The 19,755-nt window shown below is 43.7% G+C and overlaps 1 protein-coding gene across 2 annotated transcripts in view; it reads left to right on the top strand.

Annotated features, from left to right (window-relative positions):
- Positions 1–16,209: 16,209 nt before the first annotated feature.
- RBPJ (recombination signal binding protein for immunoglobulin kappa J region) overlaps positions 16,210–19,755 on the top strand; it is a 56,964-nt gene continuing 53,418 nt past the window's right edge. The window contains exon 1 of one of the 2 annotated variants that reach the window (XM_054632606.2): positions 16,210–16,273. In XM_054632606.2, the coding sequence (XP_054488581.1) occupies positions 16,254–16,273 (20 nt within the window). In that variant the 5' untranslated portion in view covers positions 16,210–16,253. Of the gene's footprint in view, positions 16,274–16,465; positions 16,606–19,755 lie in introns of those variants that run through there. The other variant, XM_054632610.2, reaches the window with a different exon arrangement.

Raw genomic sequence — 19,755 nt, 5'->3', positions numbered from 1 at the left:
TAAGTATTGAACTTTTATTCTGATCTTTGAAACATTAACATTCCTTTGCTCTGGTGGGAAACTGCATAGTAATGAATTGGCAAAAGCTGAATTCACTGACAAAGTCAAAATTAGCATGCAGAAGTTTGGAGTTCTAATCTCATCATCAATACCTTAATGTACTATTTAATATCAAGCACATTGCTTTAAATGAAGACTATGTGATTTTGGACTTTCTTCACTCTTTATGCATTCTCATGAAACCCTATGTAGTGCAGGGTCTTCTTTGATCATAGAAAATTAGTCTGTTTTCCTGATTTGGCAAACCCATCACTTTCTCTTTTTCAGAGAATTGAAGCTAGGAGACCGGTTTTTCATAATTTTTATGTGAAAGCCACAATTTTTAATCACTTGATAAAATAAAATCTACTCTTCTGAGTTGCATGTAAAGCACACATGTAAGGATTTCTCTGCTTACATAATGATTCAGTGCAGCTTGCTTTTTCTTTGCATCATAAACACACAAAACTTACCAGAGGTTGCTGGTCAGAAAAGTATACAAATACACATTTGAGTTTTATCATGCAAAATTGCTTGGTTTGCACACGAGAGAAAAATATGCAGTGCCTTCCCAAAGGCACAAAAATGCAAATGATTGCCTATATATTTACCATTTTGGTTCAGAGCAGCAATGCAGTTTTGCAACAAATCCCAGCCCCTGACTGTTCCCATTTACTGCACGCTGGCTCAGCTCCCAGAGCAGTTTTGGTGCACAGAAGCACTGAATTCCCTTTGCAGGGAACTAACCCAGAAGCTCTGCTCAGTGCACATGAAGTGCACTCCAGAGAGGATGTTATGAGTCCAAACCAAGCAGTGGCCTTTGGGCAGCTTTTGGGCAGCCAGCATGGTGAGAAGGGCCAATCCAATGGATCAAGTTAAAGGTAGCTTGAAGTTCAAATCCTTGTAATGTTTATAACAAACATACTGATTCTCAGCACTAACTACTTCAATATGGTGATCTGTTTCTCTTAGATGAGTTACTCATTAATGTAATCAGAGCCAGTCCATGAGACAAACATAAAAGGGAAAAAATTACAAAAAGTATTAGATAGGTTTTTGCCCACTATTTTGAGAGGTATCTCTATGTGTTTATTTATCATGCTGGTAGTTCCTCTACTCTTGCTATTATCTCCTCCTATGACATAAAAAATACAGCTAAGATTTTAGAGATGAAGCAAGATACCTGTACTTTAACTTAGATGAAAAAAAATCTGAAATGGTAAATTTGAAAATATGGTACCAATTTTGATCTACTATACATGAACTGAACAAATGAAATAAAAAAGATAACATCTCATTCTTAACTTACTACACAATGGGTGATTCCTGATCAGGCAGACATGATGGTGGTCTCATTTTGCAACTACTAAATCATCTGTAGGTTCTTTCAAAATTATAACACCCAGGAACTCATTAAGAAAAATATCACAAAAAATCAGTTCTACACTGTCTACTACTCCTACAGAGAAAGACAAATTGATCACTGATCTAAATACTTGGGATTGTGTGGAGGCCATGGTTCATGCTCAAATTAAGTTTGCTGTGGAGAAACAGATTTTTTTTTTTAACCTAAGCAGTAACTACTTTACAGGAATTATTACTCATGACTGAAAATAAGAACTGAGAGAGCAAATGGAAGCATTTTATTTTAAACCTGAATGATAAATGAGAATTTTTAAGAAGGCTTTATTAATTGCAAAACTCCTGTCACCAGGACAGAAGCCTTCCTTTGTTTAAAAAGATAAACTCATCATTAAGATGATGACAGTGCAGTGCTCAAAGGCAAAGGCACATAAATTGAGTTTAGTCACTTTCAACTTGGGCAATACAAAATCTACCCCCTTCTGGGTTCCTGGCTGATATTCCCTCTTGAAACTAACAGCAACCATTCTTTTCTTGTCTCAGTTTTTATGGTGCGCTTCTCTGACCTTTCAGAAAGTATGAAGAATTCCCAGAAAATCTGTAGATGCCAGTGCTCTCTCCCAAGTACTATTCATTTTTGCATGTTACTGGACCAAGTTATTCCAAGAGCAGCTATATGGAGTGAAAAAGTAGGTGCTGAAGACACTGTTCACCCAACATATGTTTCAGGGGATTTTAATTTGAAGGAGCTCGAGCTGGACCCATGAACTAAAAACTCCCTGAGTCATGTGAAGACATTTGGGAAGTCCCTTCCAGTATAATTGCTTTGTAACTAACTTTGGTTCTGGCACTCCCAGATCTCCCTTCATCCTGAACAAGCAGAATAAGTGGGAACAGCTGGGAGATTAATGTACCACAGGTATATCCCCTGAGCTCTTGCTACCCCTCTTGGATGTTCTACCTTATGACCAGGCAGACAGAGGTAAAAGAAATAAAACCCAGCTATGCTGCTTTGCTCTGAGCTCTTGGTGATATTCTGGGTTCCACTCTGCTACACATTTCCATAGCCAGAGCAATGAAGTACAAGGCAAAGGAGAAAAACAAGCCAGCTGCCTTGCTTTATTTTAGGCAGCATTTTGTTTTCTCTCCAGGTTGTTCTAAGCAACAGTAAGGCACCAATCTCCTGACTTACAGGGCTCTTTAAATCTTTCTGCTTGTCTCAGAAACAGAGGATGAGGGTAGGAGCCATCCCATTCACAGTGCCATGTGAACCCCTGTGTGGTATCTGGCATCTTCCAATCACTCTGTACTTCACAACAGTATTTGTGAAAGTAGGGGAATAAATTAAACACGCCTGTATCTCAGAGAGGCAATGAAAGCAAGCATTAGTAAAGTTTACCTCTTTTTCTCTAGTTTTCCTATCACAACTATACTCTTTGATAAAGCAGTGTAGGGGTGTCAAATATGACAAGGATGATTTATTTTTATTGCCCCTTTTGCAGTGATTAGCATATTTTTCTTTTGATTTTTGTCCTCCTGTCTTCAGTTGCTCCCTCATTCCCATTTAATTCTCCCCCCTTTCTTCCTTTCTCCCCCTTCCTTGCTTTGTTTCCCTCAGGTTCTTTCATTGTCACATTGTGCTCCTTCAAATGCTGCACACATTTTGTCAATGAAGCCTCTGTAGTGGCTGGAAACTGAGAAGACCCTGTGCTGCTGCTTGCCAGGCAGCAGGGGACCAGGGATTTCTCAGTTTCCAGCTGCTTTTGAAGCAGCACTGATTGGTTTCTCTTGCTGCTGCAGAAAAGGCTGGCACACGGGAGTAACAAATTCAGCATGTCCTTTTGGCCTGTTTTCAATAGATCTGCAAGTGCCAGAACAGAGATGGGGAGCAATTTGACACTGTCTGCTCAGCCACCCCTCTCTCTATTTCCCAAAGCAAGTCTCTCCCTTTGCCTTTCTACCAATTTTTCCATAATTTCTGTGATTTCTCTCTCTCTGCCACATCTCTTTCCAGTCCACTACTGCAGCTTAGCCAGAGTTTCTGTAGAATCTTAAAGACATTTTTCTCTCGTGCTACTTTTGCAGCAGTATTTAAGCTGAGCGAACACAGTTCTATTGCTCAGTGAAGTGCTGCTCAATCACTAACACAATGCAATGGCCTAAAATGTGCAAGTAAAAACAGAGTAATAACAGCTGCATTTGTAATCAACATAAGGGACAAGTCAAAAGTTTACTAAGTTTATTAAGGCAAGACAACCCTTTGAATATTCCTTTTAGAAGATTTCTATAACCAAAAAAAAAAAAAAACCCAAAGCCAAAACACCACAAACAATGGGAACATATTTAAATATTAAAAGCTTTTTCTCCCTCATGAAGTTTTAAGCCTCTCCAATATGTTTGAGGAACATCCTACATGATGCTTAGGAAATACAACTGCAAAGACTTCTTCAATTAGGTAAATTCAAGGGGCTAAAATAAATCTGTAAGTGGGCAGAGTAAGCAGTGAGAAGGGATGCAGTACAAAAGCAACAAAAGTCCATGTTAACCATATATATGCCCTAAGCCAGCTGTAAATCACTAAAGCATTGCTTTCATAAAATACCTAATTGTATTTTATTAATCTATTGTTTCCTAATGGTCATTTATCTGGCCATCAGGCATTAGAAGCTGGCAGACATTACTGCAGACAGAATTCAGAGAACAGGTAGGAAGAAGAGAGGTTAGCAGATTTGAAAATGAGTTCAAGGAAGATATGTTAAGAAACAGCATATAAAGTGGCCTGGGGGTAAAAATCAGGCCAAGGCTCCACCAGGCAGTAAATCCAAAGTTACTACAGTTAATTCCAGATCAAAAATGTCACTGTCTCTTGATGCAATGTATTCAATTGGCACAGCTGAAGGTGAAAGATTAAATTTGTTCAAAAAGGCCATACCTTCCCTCTGTGCAATCTGAGTTTGATCAAACATCACTTCTTCTCCAACATCTGTCATTGATGCAGCGTAAAGAATAAAGCTGGCAAGAACAGCCATGGTGTGCACATATTCTCTGTGCTGTGTGACTCAACACGCTGTGCCTGATGTGGGCTGAATTTATGTTGCCCAGAGATGTAGTAACTTGCAGAATTACTCTTCACAAAAGCATATCTACAACCTCAGAGATAAAGGGTAATGTTAATGAAATAAAAGAGTCAACATAAAAAGTTAAAGTATTATTCTGGTCTAGATTTTCCCCACAGTTCATCTCCCACTTAAGTACCCAAACACAGAAGCTTCCACTCAGTCCCTGGATGCTGCAGGGTTTCAACATTAGACTCCTAAGGTTTATGCATAACTGGATACCCACTGGGCTGGACACGGTATGGATTCATTTCATCTAGGCAATTAAGAAAAATAAACTGAAATCTTTTTTCCTGCAATGATAGACTTACAACATGAAGTTAAGACTATGGTTTATCCAGGGCAGCATTTAAGTATGACACATATGACTGAAGAGGGTGGAATATTCCACCAACGAGAGCATGGTTTACAGGTAACATGTCATAGAATAAGAGTACCAACAGAGTTGTACTGTTGACTGGTATGCTTGAGTACCAATGAGTTAATTGTTCATTCTGTAAAAGCTTTATTTCTATCAGAAAACTTATTTTATTAGTCAGAATGTATCTATTCTTGTGGTTTACATTTGCTAGTAACCACAAGAACTGTGAAGTTCTTCCTGAATACTGAAGTCCCTTATTTATCTGCAGGATACAAGAGACCAGTTCTAAATTTCCCTGGCATTATGTGAAGAATATCACAGTATCCTAGGATGGTTTGGGTTAAAAGGGACCTTAAAGACCATCTAGTTGTTATGGGCAGGGGCACCTTCTACTACAACAAGTTCCTCAATGTCTGGACTGTGTCCAGAAGGATGGCTGGGAAACCCAGACTATTCCCTACACTAATCTAGTCCCTGGCTGCTAGAATAAAGCCTCCAGCAGGAGTACAAGCAGGCACTGAAACAAGAGGATTTCCACAATGTAGCGCCTCTCTATGGTGGAGTAGGCATACAGGGCAATCACTTACATTTGACTATTAATGGAAATCACTTTCAGTAATTAATTACATCAATTACCTACAGGTTGAAGGCTTTCTGTCCTTTCATTTTATTACTAATATCCAAAGAGCCACTCTGCCAGCTTCCCATCCCCTGCCTTTTCCTCCCCAAAATTAGAGATACAAAATTATTTACACTTTGCATACATTTTATTATGTAAATGCATCTAAGCTATACATTGACTACTCTTTGGCAACTTTTACTTCAAATGCAGTTCCACAGGACCAGATGGTAAACAAAATTATTTCTTTCAGTTCTGACGCACTGCTGAAAGCCTGCCTAGCTGCAGTGCAAACTTGTGGAGTTCAGCTCTGTGTGGAATGGCTCAGGGAAAGTGTCCTCCAAGTACAGATATGTAACTGAGCTGTGAGGTTCTCCAGGGAAACAAGCAAAGGCTGCTCTGCATGCCCTCGCAGGCTCCAGAACCAGCTCTGCGGCTCCGGCAGCTGGGGTGTCCTGGTGCCAGTGAGGCCAGGAAGGTGGAGCCTGGAAGACATGTGTGTGCAGCTACCTGGAGGTCTCCTCTTCCATATCGTGTTTCAGGCAAATCATCCAAGAAGGCTGTCAAACATTACATGGACTGGAGAGGTTTTATGCAAAAATGATGAGTGATGCTTAGTAAAAAAGCAACTGAGGATAGAACCTAACAAGAGTGTGTTTACTTGTGCCAAAACCACTAATTATCAGATGAAATGTCAAAGATTATGTATGTGGTAGTGCTGTGACAGACACTGTAGCTATGTGAGGCAGGAACTACAGCAGTCCTTCATGTGTTTTTGCTAGCACAGCATAGTTTCTAGTTATTTGGCAATAAGCCTCACTTGAAAAATGTTCTGGGTGCAGCTCCACCTGCCCTTTTCATAGCTTTCCAGAACTGCTGCCTATTTCTCTCACCCCATGCTGGCACTGCTGCCTGTTCTAACAGTGCTGATGCTGAGACCAAACTAATAAACTCACTAAATGCAGATGCCTCTGCACCGAGCATTCCATTTTGATGCAGCACCAAAACACTGGATGTAGCTCTGCAGCAAGCTAGCCCAGACCTAAAAGAAAGCCTGTACTTTTTATCTGTATGCCTTAATGTACTGCCAGCTAAGGCACCTCAAGCTGTAGGCCCCAAGGGTGTCACGCCTGTACGCGTATGCTCAGCCAGGGGTGCAGGGCAGCGCTAAGTGAAAGGTTTGCAGGCCTGACAGTAACTCCTGATGTGTCACTCCAGTGGTGGCGAAGCAGCCGTTTTTAGCAGGAGAAATGAATTACTCACTAGCTGTTGTGAGGCCAAAGAGATGCTAAAACTGCTCATTTGGTTTCAACATCACAGTGACACAGTTGTACTCATCCGGTTTCCAGGAACTGTTCAGTTTACGTCAGTCAGGGCTCTCCACATCTCGCTCCAGCACATGGCATAAGCCCCAGAAAAAGAGATCTGCATGGACAAGCTGGGGTAAGTGGCAGAGATTATCTTGCTGCTGTTACAGAATAACATATCCAAGTTTTCAATATTTACCATCAAAGCTTTTCCCATTTAACTGTTTTCTACAGAAGACTTTAACAATAGGAAGAGAGGAAACACAGAGACCCAGGCACCCTTTCAGCAATGCTGCGTCAATTACAAATACAATGATCACTAGGTCTGGGCTTATTGGTGACAGTTTTTCTTCCCTTCAATTTGTGTTACGGCCTGAAATCACAAAGCTGTGATCCCCGAGAACCTCCTTTGTAATGCATATCAACTTTCGTTGTGCCCCTTTGTTCCCAATGTGATGGAGCATTGTGGTGCCTGTGTCCAAGGAGCAGGTTTGCTTTATTGTTCTTGTAAATATGTACTGCTGGGCACAGCTCCATGGAAGGCATTGAGTTTGTGCATGACTGACGCCGACCCGGACAACTGCTCTGACCCCCAGCAGATGGTGGTGCAGGGACTGCAATGATCTGGAAGTAATAGCATGTGCCATTTCTTTTTGTTTGGAACAGACAGCCAGACCCTGCATTTCCCTCCCCTGCGCAGCAACAGCTGTATATACAGTAGGGACCGGCGCACCCCTAACTGTCACTCCAGCCCTCCTCCTCCGACAGTAATCACAAACCTTGGGCTCTGGCACTTCATGGAGCTTAAACACTATATAAACACCACATGGCTCTTTCCAATGTTAATAAAATTGTGAGCATCGGGGCGTAGATCAGTTGCTTTCCTAGAGAAAAGTGAGTAATATTAAATATATGTACCATCCCTGATATTAGACTTCACAGTGATGGACTTGCTGGTTTTTTACCTCTGCACAGAAAAAGACAGGGTATAGGAGTCAGTATTAACTAAGAATTTTAACTTTTAGATTACAAATAGTGTGTCTGCAGCTTAAATAAATTTTGTCATTTGTATTTATCAGAGACCAGAATAAGTGTTTGTTTTGAAAGGAAGGTATAAAATGGGTGAAAGCCCACAAGTGATGTTTTCTCCAAGGCCATGGGAGATTTGCTGCTTTGAAATTATATCAGAGCAGTTTGCATTTGATTCTGTAAGAGGCCAGATTTTTTTATAACTCACTGTATATGAGGCAGCTCATCAGAGGTCAGAAATGACAAATTATAGCATGATGGAGTTAATAATCACCCACTTTATGTCTGGCCTGTGCTACCAGTCTCCATAAAGTTGTCCTGACAGTCCAGAAGGGAAGTTCCCTGGGATGGATGGAGCAACTGCTCCATGCTCCTCCCCTCTCAGCCCTAGCAGAGATGGCTCTCAAAGAAAAGGGCTGAAAACCAGGTGCACTCTAAACGTTGTATTTCTGGCTGCTATCATGCTTCTGGGAGGCTTTCAGCTGGCAGGTCAAAAATCAGCAGACTTGGAGCACCCAAAATGAGGAACAAAGGTAGGGTAGAAGTAATAGCAAAGAAATCCTTTAGCTTTTCCCCACTTTATACTGGCATAAACACCTTTTGAGGATTTTATACACAAGACCTCCAAGCTGTAAGCCCATGTTCTAACTGTGAGACCATTCCTCTGCAAGAGGAAATGTTGTTTAATTCAGTGCTATCTCCCTATTTCTGTGCAGAAAGAGGAAACAATTTCTGGGTTTGCCTCTCTCAATCTCCCCACATTAATGAAATATTCCTGGGGGGGACCAGAGTCTCCCAGGGCACAGCATCACAACACTGCTATCAGGTTACACTCAGCCTCTGTTGCTGGGCTGGTGGCTGAGATGTCTAATTATCTTTAATTTAAATATTTCATCCCAGACTTGAGAAATGACCTTGTAAAGTTTGCTGAGACCAGTTTAATTCTTGACAAGCCCCCATCTTTTGAAGAAAAAGCAATGTCAGGAAATCCCTGCTTGCTCCCAGTGTAAAACCACCTTGGGTTGATCACACATCAGGGTTGGGTCAAGAGAAATATCTTTGAATTTCTCTTTGTATGACATTTAATGAAAATTATTGTTCAGTCTGAATTCCTTCCAGACTTTCCTCATCTTGATTCTAGCAGCACTACCTCAAACAACAAACACTTGAACAGAAGTAGGTTTACTTTCTTGACTAATCCCATTAGCTTTAATGAGTCTAATTGCACTAGTAAAATTATGCATGTGCTTAGTTTTGGCAAGGTCAGTGCCAGTAATGAGGAGAAAAACAAACTGATAATGAAACCGTAAGTAATAAGAATGTCTGGATATCTGCATTTCTAGAAAAAGATATGGCTGTCTGGAACATTAAAAATGAAACACCACTTGTTAAGATTAAAGAAGAGAGAGTGAATCCTGAACCAAGAATGACAGTAAATAAAATGATAGAGAAATTCTTTAAGTAATTATCATCCATGACACGTCTTCAGCTACCTCCATAATAGCTGTAAGATCATTACCTTAGTTGTGACTTATCTGTTCATCCATTCATTTATATGAAGTTCATCAATATGATATCCAAGCACTAATGAACTTTAGCATTAAAAGGTCATGTGTAATTCCCTAAGAGGAAAAAATTCAAAAGGTATCAGCCACTCTGGATCTGAGCACTATTCTCAGGCAATTTTTATGGAATTTATTTTCAATAGTTCTGGCTAAAAATAGTCTGTCTGTTTTCAGGAGGATTATGGAAAATGGTCTGTGGAACAGCAAAATGATAGCAGAATGAAAGCTAGACTAAGTCCACAACAACTAGAACTTTTGTAACCCAAATAGATATCAACATGGCAGTATTACAAGTTAAATATTTTTTAGGATTACATGTTCTTTGGTGATGCCTTTAGACTATCTTCTGTTTCAAGATTATATAACTTCCTAAATGATTTAAATAAATAGCCCCAAAACAAGTATTATCTTTATAGACAATAGACATGGACAGTCTGTAAGCTACTAAACACAAAATTAGTTTAACCTCTCTATATAGGACAAGAATGAGGTTTACCTAAATGTCACTAAATTCTTCAGAGAGCATTTATATGGTATCCAGCTTTACACCTGTGAATCAATTAATTACGTAACTCCTCTCTCTATAGAAAGAATTCCTGTGTGCACATATTTGCATGTAGAATTACAGGTTAAGGATTTCTGTCCATATTTCCTCCTCTGACATAGTGTGTGTCACTGGGACAAGGGCTTTCCTAATACATAGTAAAATGGGATGGTTTACTATGGCAAATGGGTTTTTAGTAATAGTTTTATCAAGAGGTCATGTGTAGTTTGTGGTTTTCTTTTATAGTAGGCTGATGAGTTCTTTTTTTGCACCTTGTTATAGTTACTCTGAAATTTCCTTAAGCTACATATTCCCTGTAAGTAAGAAAAATGTGTATAATTAAGAGTGTGTAATTCTCTTGTGTTTTGTAGAATCAAATGAGTTTGCATTCTTTGTTTTTAAAAAACACATTTTACTTACAGATAGAGGTGAAGTCTGTCAGCATATATTTTCTCAAAGAACCTAATGAATGAGAGACCAGACTAGCTGAAAAAATCAGCTCTAACTCAGTCACTAAATTACAGACTTGGGGTTGAGTGTAGATGTGAATTGATACATATCAGGAAAACAACAGAACTGCAACAGCACCTCTGATCAAAATGTTTTCCTGCAAAAAACATCTGTATTCACACCAATTCAGAATATTGCAAAATCTATTTGTATTTATGAATAAAATCAATAAAACATCTGGAGTCATATAATCTTTAAATCTTCCTTTTATTTTGTTAATTATTTGTGATAATTCACAGTCTAATCAACTAGTTCAATCTTCCCCATTTTCTTGATTTCAAGAGAATGCAAATAACTTCCTTAGGTGTCTTCAGCTCACAGTCAGTCCTACAGAGATCAGACAGACTGAAAAGAAGCTGTATCTTCTCCTGTACGTTTTGGAAACATGGAAATGTTTACAGTTTATCCTGCTGTACTCCTAGTAATGAATGACTTTGTAATCCTGCAGCCTGTGGTTTAATCTTAGAGCTGGTTTGGTACATGCACACTTTAGCCATGGCAGAAGGTCAGGGCAGCACAGCACCAAGCTGCTGGCAGCACCAAGGCAGCACCCAGGGAACCCCTGCTCTGCTGCTGCTGTGAATGCTGGGTGCAGGGGCTGGCACTACCCTGCCTGTGAATGCTGGGGTGCAGGGGCTGGCAGTACCCTGCCTGTGAGTGTTGGATTGCAGGGGCTGGCAGTACCCTGCCTGTGAATGCTGGGGTGCAGGGGCTGGCACTACCCTGCCTGTGAATGCTGGGTGCAGGGGCTGGCAGTACCCTGCCTGTGAATGTTGGGGTGCAGGGGCTGGCACTACCCTGTATGAATGTTGGGGTGCAGGGGCTGGCACTACCCTGCCTGTGAATGTTGGATTGCAGGGGCTGGCAGTACCCTGCCTGTGAATGTTGGGGTGCAGGGGCTGGCACTACCCTGTCTGTGAATGTTGGATTGCAGGGGCTGGCACTACCCTGTCTGTGAATGTTGGATTGCAGGGGCTGGCACTACCCTGTCTGTGAATGTTGGGGTGCAGGGGCTGGCAGTACCCTGTCTGTGAGTGTTGGGGTGCAGGGGCTGGCAGTACCCTGTCTGTGAATGATGGGGTGCAGGGGCTGGCAGTACCCTGTCTGTGAGTGTTGGGGTGCAGGGGCTGGCAGTACCCTGCCTGTGAATGATGGGGTGCAGGGGCTGGCAGTACCCTGCCTGTGAATGCTGGGGTGCAGGGGCTGGCAGTACCCTGCCTGTGAGTGTTGGGGTGCAGGGGCTGGCAGTACCCTGTCTGTGAATGATGGGGTGCAGGGGCTGGCAGTACCCTGTCTGTGAGTGTTGGGGTGCAGGGGCTGGCAGTACCCTGTCTGTGAGTGTTGGGGTGCAGGGGCTGGCAGTACCCTGTGTGAATGTTGGGGTGCAGGGGCTGGCAGTACCCTGCCTGTGAATGCTGGGTGCAGGGGCTGGCAGTACCCTGCCTGTGAATGCTGGGGTGCAGGGGCTGGCAGTACCCGGTGTGTGGCAGGCAGGCTCTGCCAGCCCCCAGGGCATTTCAGCCTCCTGGGATGGATGATTCACTGAGGTCTGGTGGTACCTGCAGGGGCACCCTGAAGATGATGATGGCACCAGCCACCAGTGCAGAGGGCTGTGTATGGGAGGCAGGGCTAAGGGAATAACTGGTGGCACACTTACCTGGTAGACAGGCACAAGCGCACAGGAATGCTGTGTGAGGGCTGCACTCTTTGAAGAGCCCAGTAAAACCAAGGAGGGATACAGGGTAGTTTACATGCAAATTGACAAAACATTTCACCCAATGGAAAATAAGTGAAGATACTATTCTGGGATAAAGTGAGGAACAAAATTTAATACAATGCAAAGCATCTTAGCAGGCTATTTTAGAAAACTATTTAAAAATAAGAGGTTATAGAAGTCAGTCATCAAGCTGTTCACACTGTTAACCTATATAACCATATGATGTTATTACTGTTAACCTCATCTTCCCTCCCCCTCTTCCTTTCTAATGTTTCCTATACTCCTTGCTTCTTGCCTTTACATTAAAAGAACACTCTGGTAAGGGACTGTACTTGCTTTCAAGGCAACACCATAGCAAGGCCCAAGCCTGACTGTAGCCTCTGGGGACACCCAGACCAAGGTATACTTTTACCTGAGCCCGCATTACGACAGATTCAGATTTTTTCTTTGCTCTACCGTCCTCTTTCAGACTATGACACACAAGCAAAAACTATTTAACAATGCTCCTGCTGCAGACTGCTAACTAGCCTATTCTTTCTCCTTGTCATCCTTAAGACAATGTTGCAAATTCTCTGAGCTGTGTTGAACATCAGCATCCATTTCAAGGAGCAGACACTTCTGACACTGAGCAGGCTGGCTAACAGCTTAAGTGGTAACTTTTGTTGGCACCTGCACCACAGCTCAGATCTAAGAGATGTTCTGTGGGCAGCTGCCTGTTGATTTGCTTTCCTAGACACGCGATTGAACCACACTGTACATCCTGTGCTTATGAAATCCCAGCAGGGCTGTATCACAGTACCTACCACTAGAATGTGTGATTTACACCACCTACAAACTGCAACATCTCAAGATAAACCTGCTCCTTATAATGAAGATCCAGATAACTGCAGTTCTCACTACCTACAATGCTTTTTAAGGTCAGTGAGTTTTAAAATAGCTGGGATTTTACAGGACACACTGTGAGATGGTTTTTTGTAAGACAGGCTGATCTGAGACGGAGACTCTTGTCCCATTGCCCCTCTCTCATATGCTTGTGCCAAACACATAAGAAACTTGGGATTGCTTCTACATGAAAGTGTGCATGTTTTCTCATCTTCCTCCAAACCGGCGAGGTGGGAAGCAATTGCCAAATGAGAAGCATATGAATTAGCTAGTGCTGTGCCCAAAGGAATGGGCTTAGGGGAAACCCAGAGCCAAGGCTGAGCTGGAGAAAGTTTGGTCTGGACTGGTCAAACAAGCTGTTGAAATCTTTGGCCTGGTTATCACAGCTTGCATCTCATGCTCCCTGCTCATGCCTGCCCTCCTCCTCCAAAGCTGGGCTGCTTGAGCAGTGCTGGCCAGCAGCTCCTGTCCTGCAGTACCATTGGTGGGACAACTCTCCAGGCCAAAAGACCTCCTCCCTGCCAACACAGAGGGCCTGAGGCCTGAAGATTCCATGGGCTGGTGCTAGGCTCCTTGTCTTTCCTCCTCTTTCCACACAAAGCAAGACTGAGAGGACAGGGGAACCCTATGGATTCCCAAGATGAAGCTGCTGAGATCCACTAAGCACTGCCAAGTGGCTCTGTCCAGATACACACATGCTGGTGAATCCAAGTTCCAGGTGGTCCTGTCCCCCAGCTGACAGGTGAGAGTAAACTGGATTTCCTGCATGAACAGCCTTCCATTTTCAAAGGTCACCAATGATTTTGAGCATCCAGCTGGAGTCACCTGGCAGGGCATCTGCTTGGAACACAGGTGAGGCCCAACACCTGTGGAAATCACATCCTTCAAAGATGCCTCCAGCTATGATTCTCCAAATTGTCTCTGAAATGACAGGCCTGATTCAGAACCCTTTTGACAACCTCAGCTGAGCTTAAATCAAAAAGTCAAACTACTGATTTGCATAGCAAACACAAAAATTTAAATGGTGCAAACCTGGTATTTAAATTTTTCTACCTCAGCTCTGGAAATGCTTATATTCATTACAGGCCAGAAGGTGAGGTCTAGTTCCCTGAGGTAGTGGATGCTTTCAGTTTCCAATAAAGTCAATAAGAATTGTTCACACTCTATGTGAAATACAAACTTTTAGCAGCAAGAAGAAAATTCAATGCATAAACAATATTAAAAAAAACCCTTTAGGCTTACTATCTTTTTTTCCATCAGCTATTCACATGAAGTTCAAGCTATTGTTTTTGATTTGAATAGTATTCCTGGCCTTTTGAACTGCAGATCATTTATAATTTAAGAAAACAAAATCAATGGTTATTTGTTTTATAATGTACCGCTGTCAGTGATGGAAAGGACTACAATGGTTTCTATGATTATTAATTCTTCAAAATAATATACCTGCTCCAGTATCCAATTAATCTGGTTATTAATCAAAGTGCCTTAATTGTAAATTATTAAAAGAGGTCAGACACTGAAGAGTGTGCTATATTTTTAGATTTTCCAGTTTGATTCAAAACACACTAAAAGAGGGGCCCCATAAAATAACCATCTAGAGACAGTCCATGGCAAACATCCAGAAACTATTCTTAATGAAATGGAGTTAGCATGAGCTGAGATCATTCTTTAGCCTTGAGAGAAAAAAAAAAAGAGAGAGATGTTTTTAGGAAGAGATTTCCAAAGGGATTATGAGTTGCTCTTTGCAAACAATACGGAGGATTTCCAGTATGCATTGTGCTTTTGCCGAGAACTGTGTGTTCAAGGGAGCCAATCAAAGGCCTCCTGTATCTAATGAGGAGGGGGAAATCATGATGGGGAAAGTCCCATAATGACAGGAGACAACAGCTGTTTGTACAGTGACTCGTACAGAAAACTCTGTCACCAAGGAATCTCTCCAAACGTGATTTTACTTATCTGAGACATTATTCATTGAATTAGCATAAGCAGTGAAGTGTGTATGTGGGCGAGAAATCTGAAATCTTATTCATGGGATTACTGAAATGCTATTTTTTCCCGTAATTTCGAAGACAGCAGAGGTACAGAGCTAACATAATAAAAAAGATGTGGGCTTTGGAATCTCAGCAATCTTTAAATCAATGTAGCATGTGTCCCGAAGTTAGACTGACATGTTATACTAAACACAGAGGAAGTTGAAACGGACAGAAGTCTTGATGTAAAGGATTAGTTTTCAAATTTGGTCTCCTAATGGACAAACAGACCCGCACCCTGAAGAGGTAATATCGTTACATGAATCCAAAATTGGGGTTTTCTTTTTGTGCCGTATCAAAACGCCGGAGCACACGGCGGCAGCTCCGTGTTGAGACACCGCGGCCGCCTGTGGCCACAGGGCCCGCTCGGCTGCCTGGGACCCTGCCAGACTCCCCTGGTTCTGTTTGCTAAACAAACGCATCTTACGCACTTCAGCTGCACATGAAAACAAAATTATGAAACAGGGCTTTTAATGTAAAACCCACTTCTAAAAAAAATTTCTGCTAACAATTCCACGTAAGGAACCCAGGAGGTCTTCCTAAGGGCCGTGCCTCCACATCCCAGCCTCCTGCTCTTTTTATTCACGTCTGACACACAGTTCTCTCCGCCCTGTCCCGGTCCCCAGCTCCCACGGCCCCTCAGCACCAATGGTGCCTCAGCCCCAGCACCGCCGCGGGGTCTCGGGGCCGCGCACGTGCCGGGCCCGCGGGCAGCACGAGGCGGGCGGCCCCACGCGCGCTCCCCGCGGGGGTACTGGGCGGAGGCGGCGGCGGCCGTGGGCGATCCCCGCGCGCCAGCGGTGGCCCGGCCCCGCCCCGCCCCTCCCTCCGCGCCCCGAATGGTTCCTCCCCCTCCGCCCCTCCTCGCGCCGGCGGGGGCGGGACGCGCGAGCGGGCAGAGGGAATCCCTCGGCTTCCCCTGAGCGCGCTCCGCTCTCGCGAGACTTGCGCGGCTCTCCGCATGCCGGCAGGCGCCGGGCTCTCGCGAGAGCGGCGCGGTTCCCACGCCCGGGCTGTTGTGTCTGTGGGGAGAAGCCCGGGCGCTGAGTGGGCGGGGCGCACCGCCCCCCCCCGCCCCGCGCGTGTCTCGCGGGCCCGCGCACGCGCGCTCCGGGCCGCGGGGAGGGGGGCGCTCTCGCGAGAGTAGGAGTTTTGGCGAGAGTTTGTGGAAGATGGCGCCTGTTGTGACAGGGTGAGTGCGGGGCGTTCGCGGCGCCCGCTGGAGCCGCCGCCGCCCGGGGCTGCCTGGGCGAGGCCGCGCCGCGCCCGCCCGCTCGCTCCTCGGCCGCCGCTCGAGGGCACGGGGGACTCCCCTCCGGACGGCCCGCGGGCGGGCCCTGCGGCGCAAACCTCGTGGGGCTGGGGTCCCGCCGGGTGGGCGCACGGAGGAGGCGCCCCGGGTGCCGGCCCGGCAGCGGCCGCGCTCTCCGGCCGGCCCGCGGCGCGGGAGTCCCGGCAGGTCTGGGCGCTCACTTTGCTTTCCTTCTCTCCCGCACGGACACGCCGGTCGGGACTCCGTGCAGGGTCAGTGCTCATCTCGGCTGCTTCGGAGCGGGTCCCGCTCTGAGGGCTCCCAGGGGAGCGGCGGAGCCCAGCTGGGAGGGGACCTGGGGCTGCCACGGGCTCTTCTCCCTTGTCGGTCGCCCCGGTTCGTCCCGCCGTAGGCGGGGGTCCCCCAGGCTCCCCCGGCTACGGACGGGGAGCGCTCGGACAAAGGCTTTTGCTGCTGTGGTTGGAAGTTGAGCGCGGGCCCCCAGCGCCCCTCGCACGGCGGGGCCCGGCCCGGCGCTGTCACTTGGCGGCGGAGCGCTCCCGGGCGCGCCGAGCGCGGGCGGCTCTCCGCCCCTGCTAGCAGGACACCCGCTCCGTCAGGCTGGGCGGCCGAGGCTCCCTTTCTCTCCTCTCTGCACACCATTCCCAGGGCTTTGTTGAGTTTTAGCTGCCTTCCTTCAAATGCTGCGGTGCAGGGAAGGGTAGCAGCCTCCCTACGCCAGTAAGCCACGCTGGATCATAATGAATGGTAGTCTCCATCCCTTTCAACCACACTGGGTAATACTTAATCATGGCTAGCCAGCTGCAGCATGTGTCACTGTAATAAGTGACACCCTCTTAGCCACCTACAGCTGATGAATAATAACAGACCCACTGCTGGTATACAGTACGCAATCACACCTGCAGTGTCACATTGCACGTTGCCATCCTTGCCACATCTTGATTGCTGCTGCTTATTTGAAGTGCTGGATCCTTAATTTTGGACTACGTGGAGCAAGTGTGACCTCCCTCTATGTGTTGAGGGAAGAGACAGTCAGGAGAAGAACAGGCTGATTCTGTACTCCACCTGTTTGTTCCAAATGAAATTTTGTCTTGTTGAAGTATTTCTAGGTCTTGCTAAAACGTAGACCTTATTTTAAGATTTCACAGTGTGTCTGTGACCTTCTGTCTTCCCTGTGGGATTACATTGTCTACAGCATTGGCTCTGTGGTTAGAGAGCAACAGCCTGCTTGGGGGTGGGGTGGAGTTGGTGGTTGATGCTTTTGTTCTCGTGGAGAAGGTAGCATTATGGTATTTTGTTGTTTTGATTAGCTGCAATAGTATTTCCAATTCCTCACTCTTGTTTGTGAAAAAATAAGTTGAAGCTTTTGCTTGATTTCAGTCCTGATGAAGGTATCTTGTGGCTGATATACAATTTCCCAATTAAATGTTCTTTAGGGAAGCTAATCTTGTTTGTTATGATTCCTGGAGTGTACTAGTTTAGAGGTTGGACTTGAAAGAAGGGAAGAAATGCTTTTAAAGTTTACTATAAAGTTAGCCTGTGCTCCAGTTAGCAGTTAAGTTTTTCCACATTTCTATTAGTTTACTCATCTGAATATTTGGGTTCCATTTCCTTTTGTTTATTGATTATTACAGGATTGTCAGAAGTGTTGTCGTGTTTGGGACATTAGTTTTATCCTTTTCAGATGTCTGTTAAAATGTTGACAAAACAATTGTAGATTATTTTAAAAACAGTGATCAAATAATCAGAGCAGTAGAAAAAATACCATTTTAACAAGACTGAAATAGTTGTTTGTAGTTTAGGATTTTCTGCTACATTTATTGTTTAAACCTATAAGTCAAATAATTATCTGGAAAAATAATTTTGTTTTCTTATTGTTAAATACTTCCAGTGTAGGTAAAATGAAATATGCTAACTTTTGTTAATGTTGTAGTTATATTGCATCAAGGAGCCTAATTTTTAATTTTTTTTTTATTAAATGACCTGTTATTGGAGTATGGCTCTGATGCTGAGTTGTCTTTGTGTATTAGGATTAAAAAATGATGATTCACCAGTAGCCGATTGATTTTTATTTTTTTTTTTCCAAACGGTTAGTATAAGGTGTTTTCTTTCTGGGTTCTTCTGTAAAAACTTACTTGGACAGGGGAAAAAAGTGTTTGAAATTAAAAAGCAATAGCTAAAGAATGTAATATGCAAATCCTGCATTGTGTTTGAATGGGCATCACATGGGCACATGGTTCTTTTGCGGTCAGTGTTACCTGAATGAGAAAGGTGTTTTTTGGTTTTTTTTTCCTGTGAAAACTATATGCCTAAGCTTAAGTTTTGGTGCATAAGTTTATGCAGTGTTGGGATGGAATAGTAGGAATTTCCTGCAGCAGTTTTGGGGGGCAGTCAGAGTTTGTTCTGCTTTGTTGTTGGCAGCATGTGGCACCCTCGTGCTGCTGCCTCACAAGGAGCGTTTTGATTAAACTCGTGCGTGTGTACAGTGTGACAAGCTAAACTGCACAGTGTCAGAACCAGATACAGGGAGAGAGCAAACAGCAGCATCAGACAAGTAACTTAGAAGGAATTACTATTCAAACTACTGTTTAAAAGAAGTGGATAATTTATGGCTGGGATTATAGGATAGTATTTTTGGGGTTTTGTGGAGTATTTTTGGTTTTGGTTGTGAACAATGTAGGGAAATATCTTTTTAAGATTACAAAATTAATGAAAATGCTTCTTTAATTATATTTTGAGTGCAAACCGCTTGTTTCTAAATAACTGTTATACTGCAAAAATACCTATAAGCATCCAAATTGCTCTGCTAGGTCTAATAAAGCCGTATGACGGAGAAAATCCCTAGTGCCATGAACCTAATTTTGTAATTTTACAGTGACATAAAGTAGGCAATGGTGTCTTCTTAGGAGCTTGGGACAACCTGATCTTTAAAATACTGGAATCCAATTCAGAAATAACAGATGGAAATCATAAATAGTAGGCATTGTCTTAAGTACTTGATTACCAGTTAAAACGTCTGTAATAGCAGTATACAGTATAGCATTTGGATTATTTTTCAAACATGTTGAGAAGCCTTGGAAAAGACAAAAATACTTTGAGTAGGCTTATTGCTGGTATGATGCTGGTTTTCCATAGGCACTGTACAGTAGAAAATTGTTTTAGTCACTTTTCTAAGTAACAAGCTATTCAAGTTCCATGTCTGAATTAGTCATCCTGGAGTTCAGTGGTTATGAGGGGTTTCCTGACCCAGAATGCTTAATGATTTAAGGGTGAGGGAAGACTCATGAGATCTGTGATGGCTCAGGAGAATGTTTGGCATCAGTGCTGTGAATTTTAGGGTAGTAGTGTAGATGTGACAGCCATCTGGTCATTTTGTTTCTTTGTTTTTAATGAGAAATATG

Source organism: Agelaius phoeniceus, chromosome 4, assembly GCF_051311805.1.
Source record: "Agelaius phoeniceus isolate bAgePho1 chromosome 4, bAgePho1.hap1, whole genome shotgun sequence".
NCBI lineage: Eukaryota > Metazoa > Chordata > Aves > Passeriformes > Icteridae > Agelaius > Agelaius phoeniceus.
Note: the sequence above shows the minus strand (reverse complement) of the source record. Positions and strands in the feature narration are given on the sequence as shown.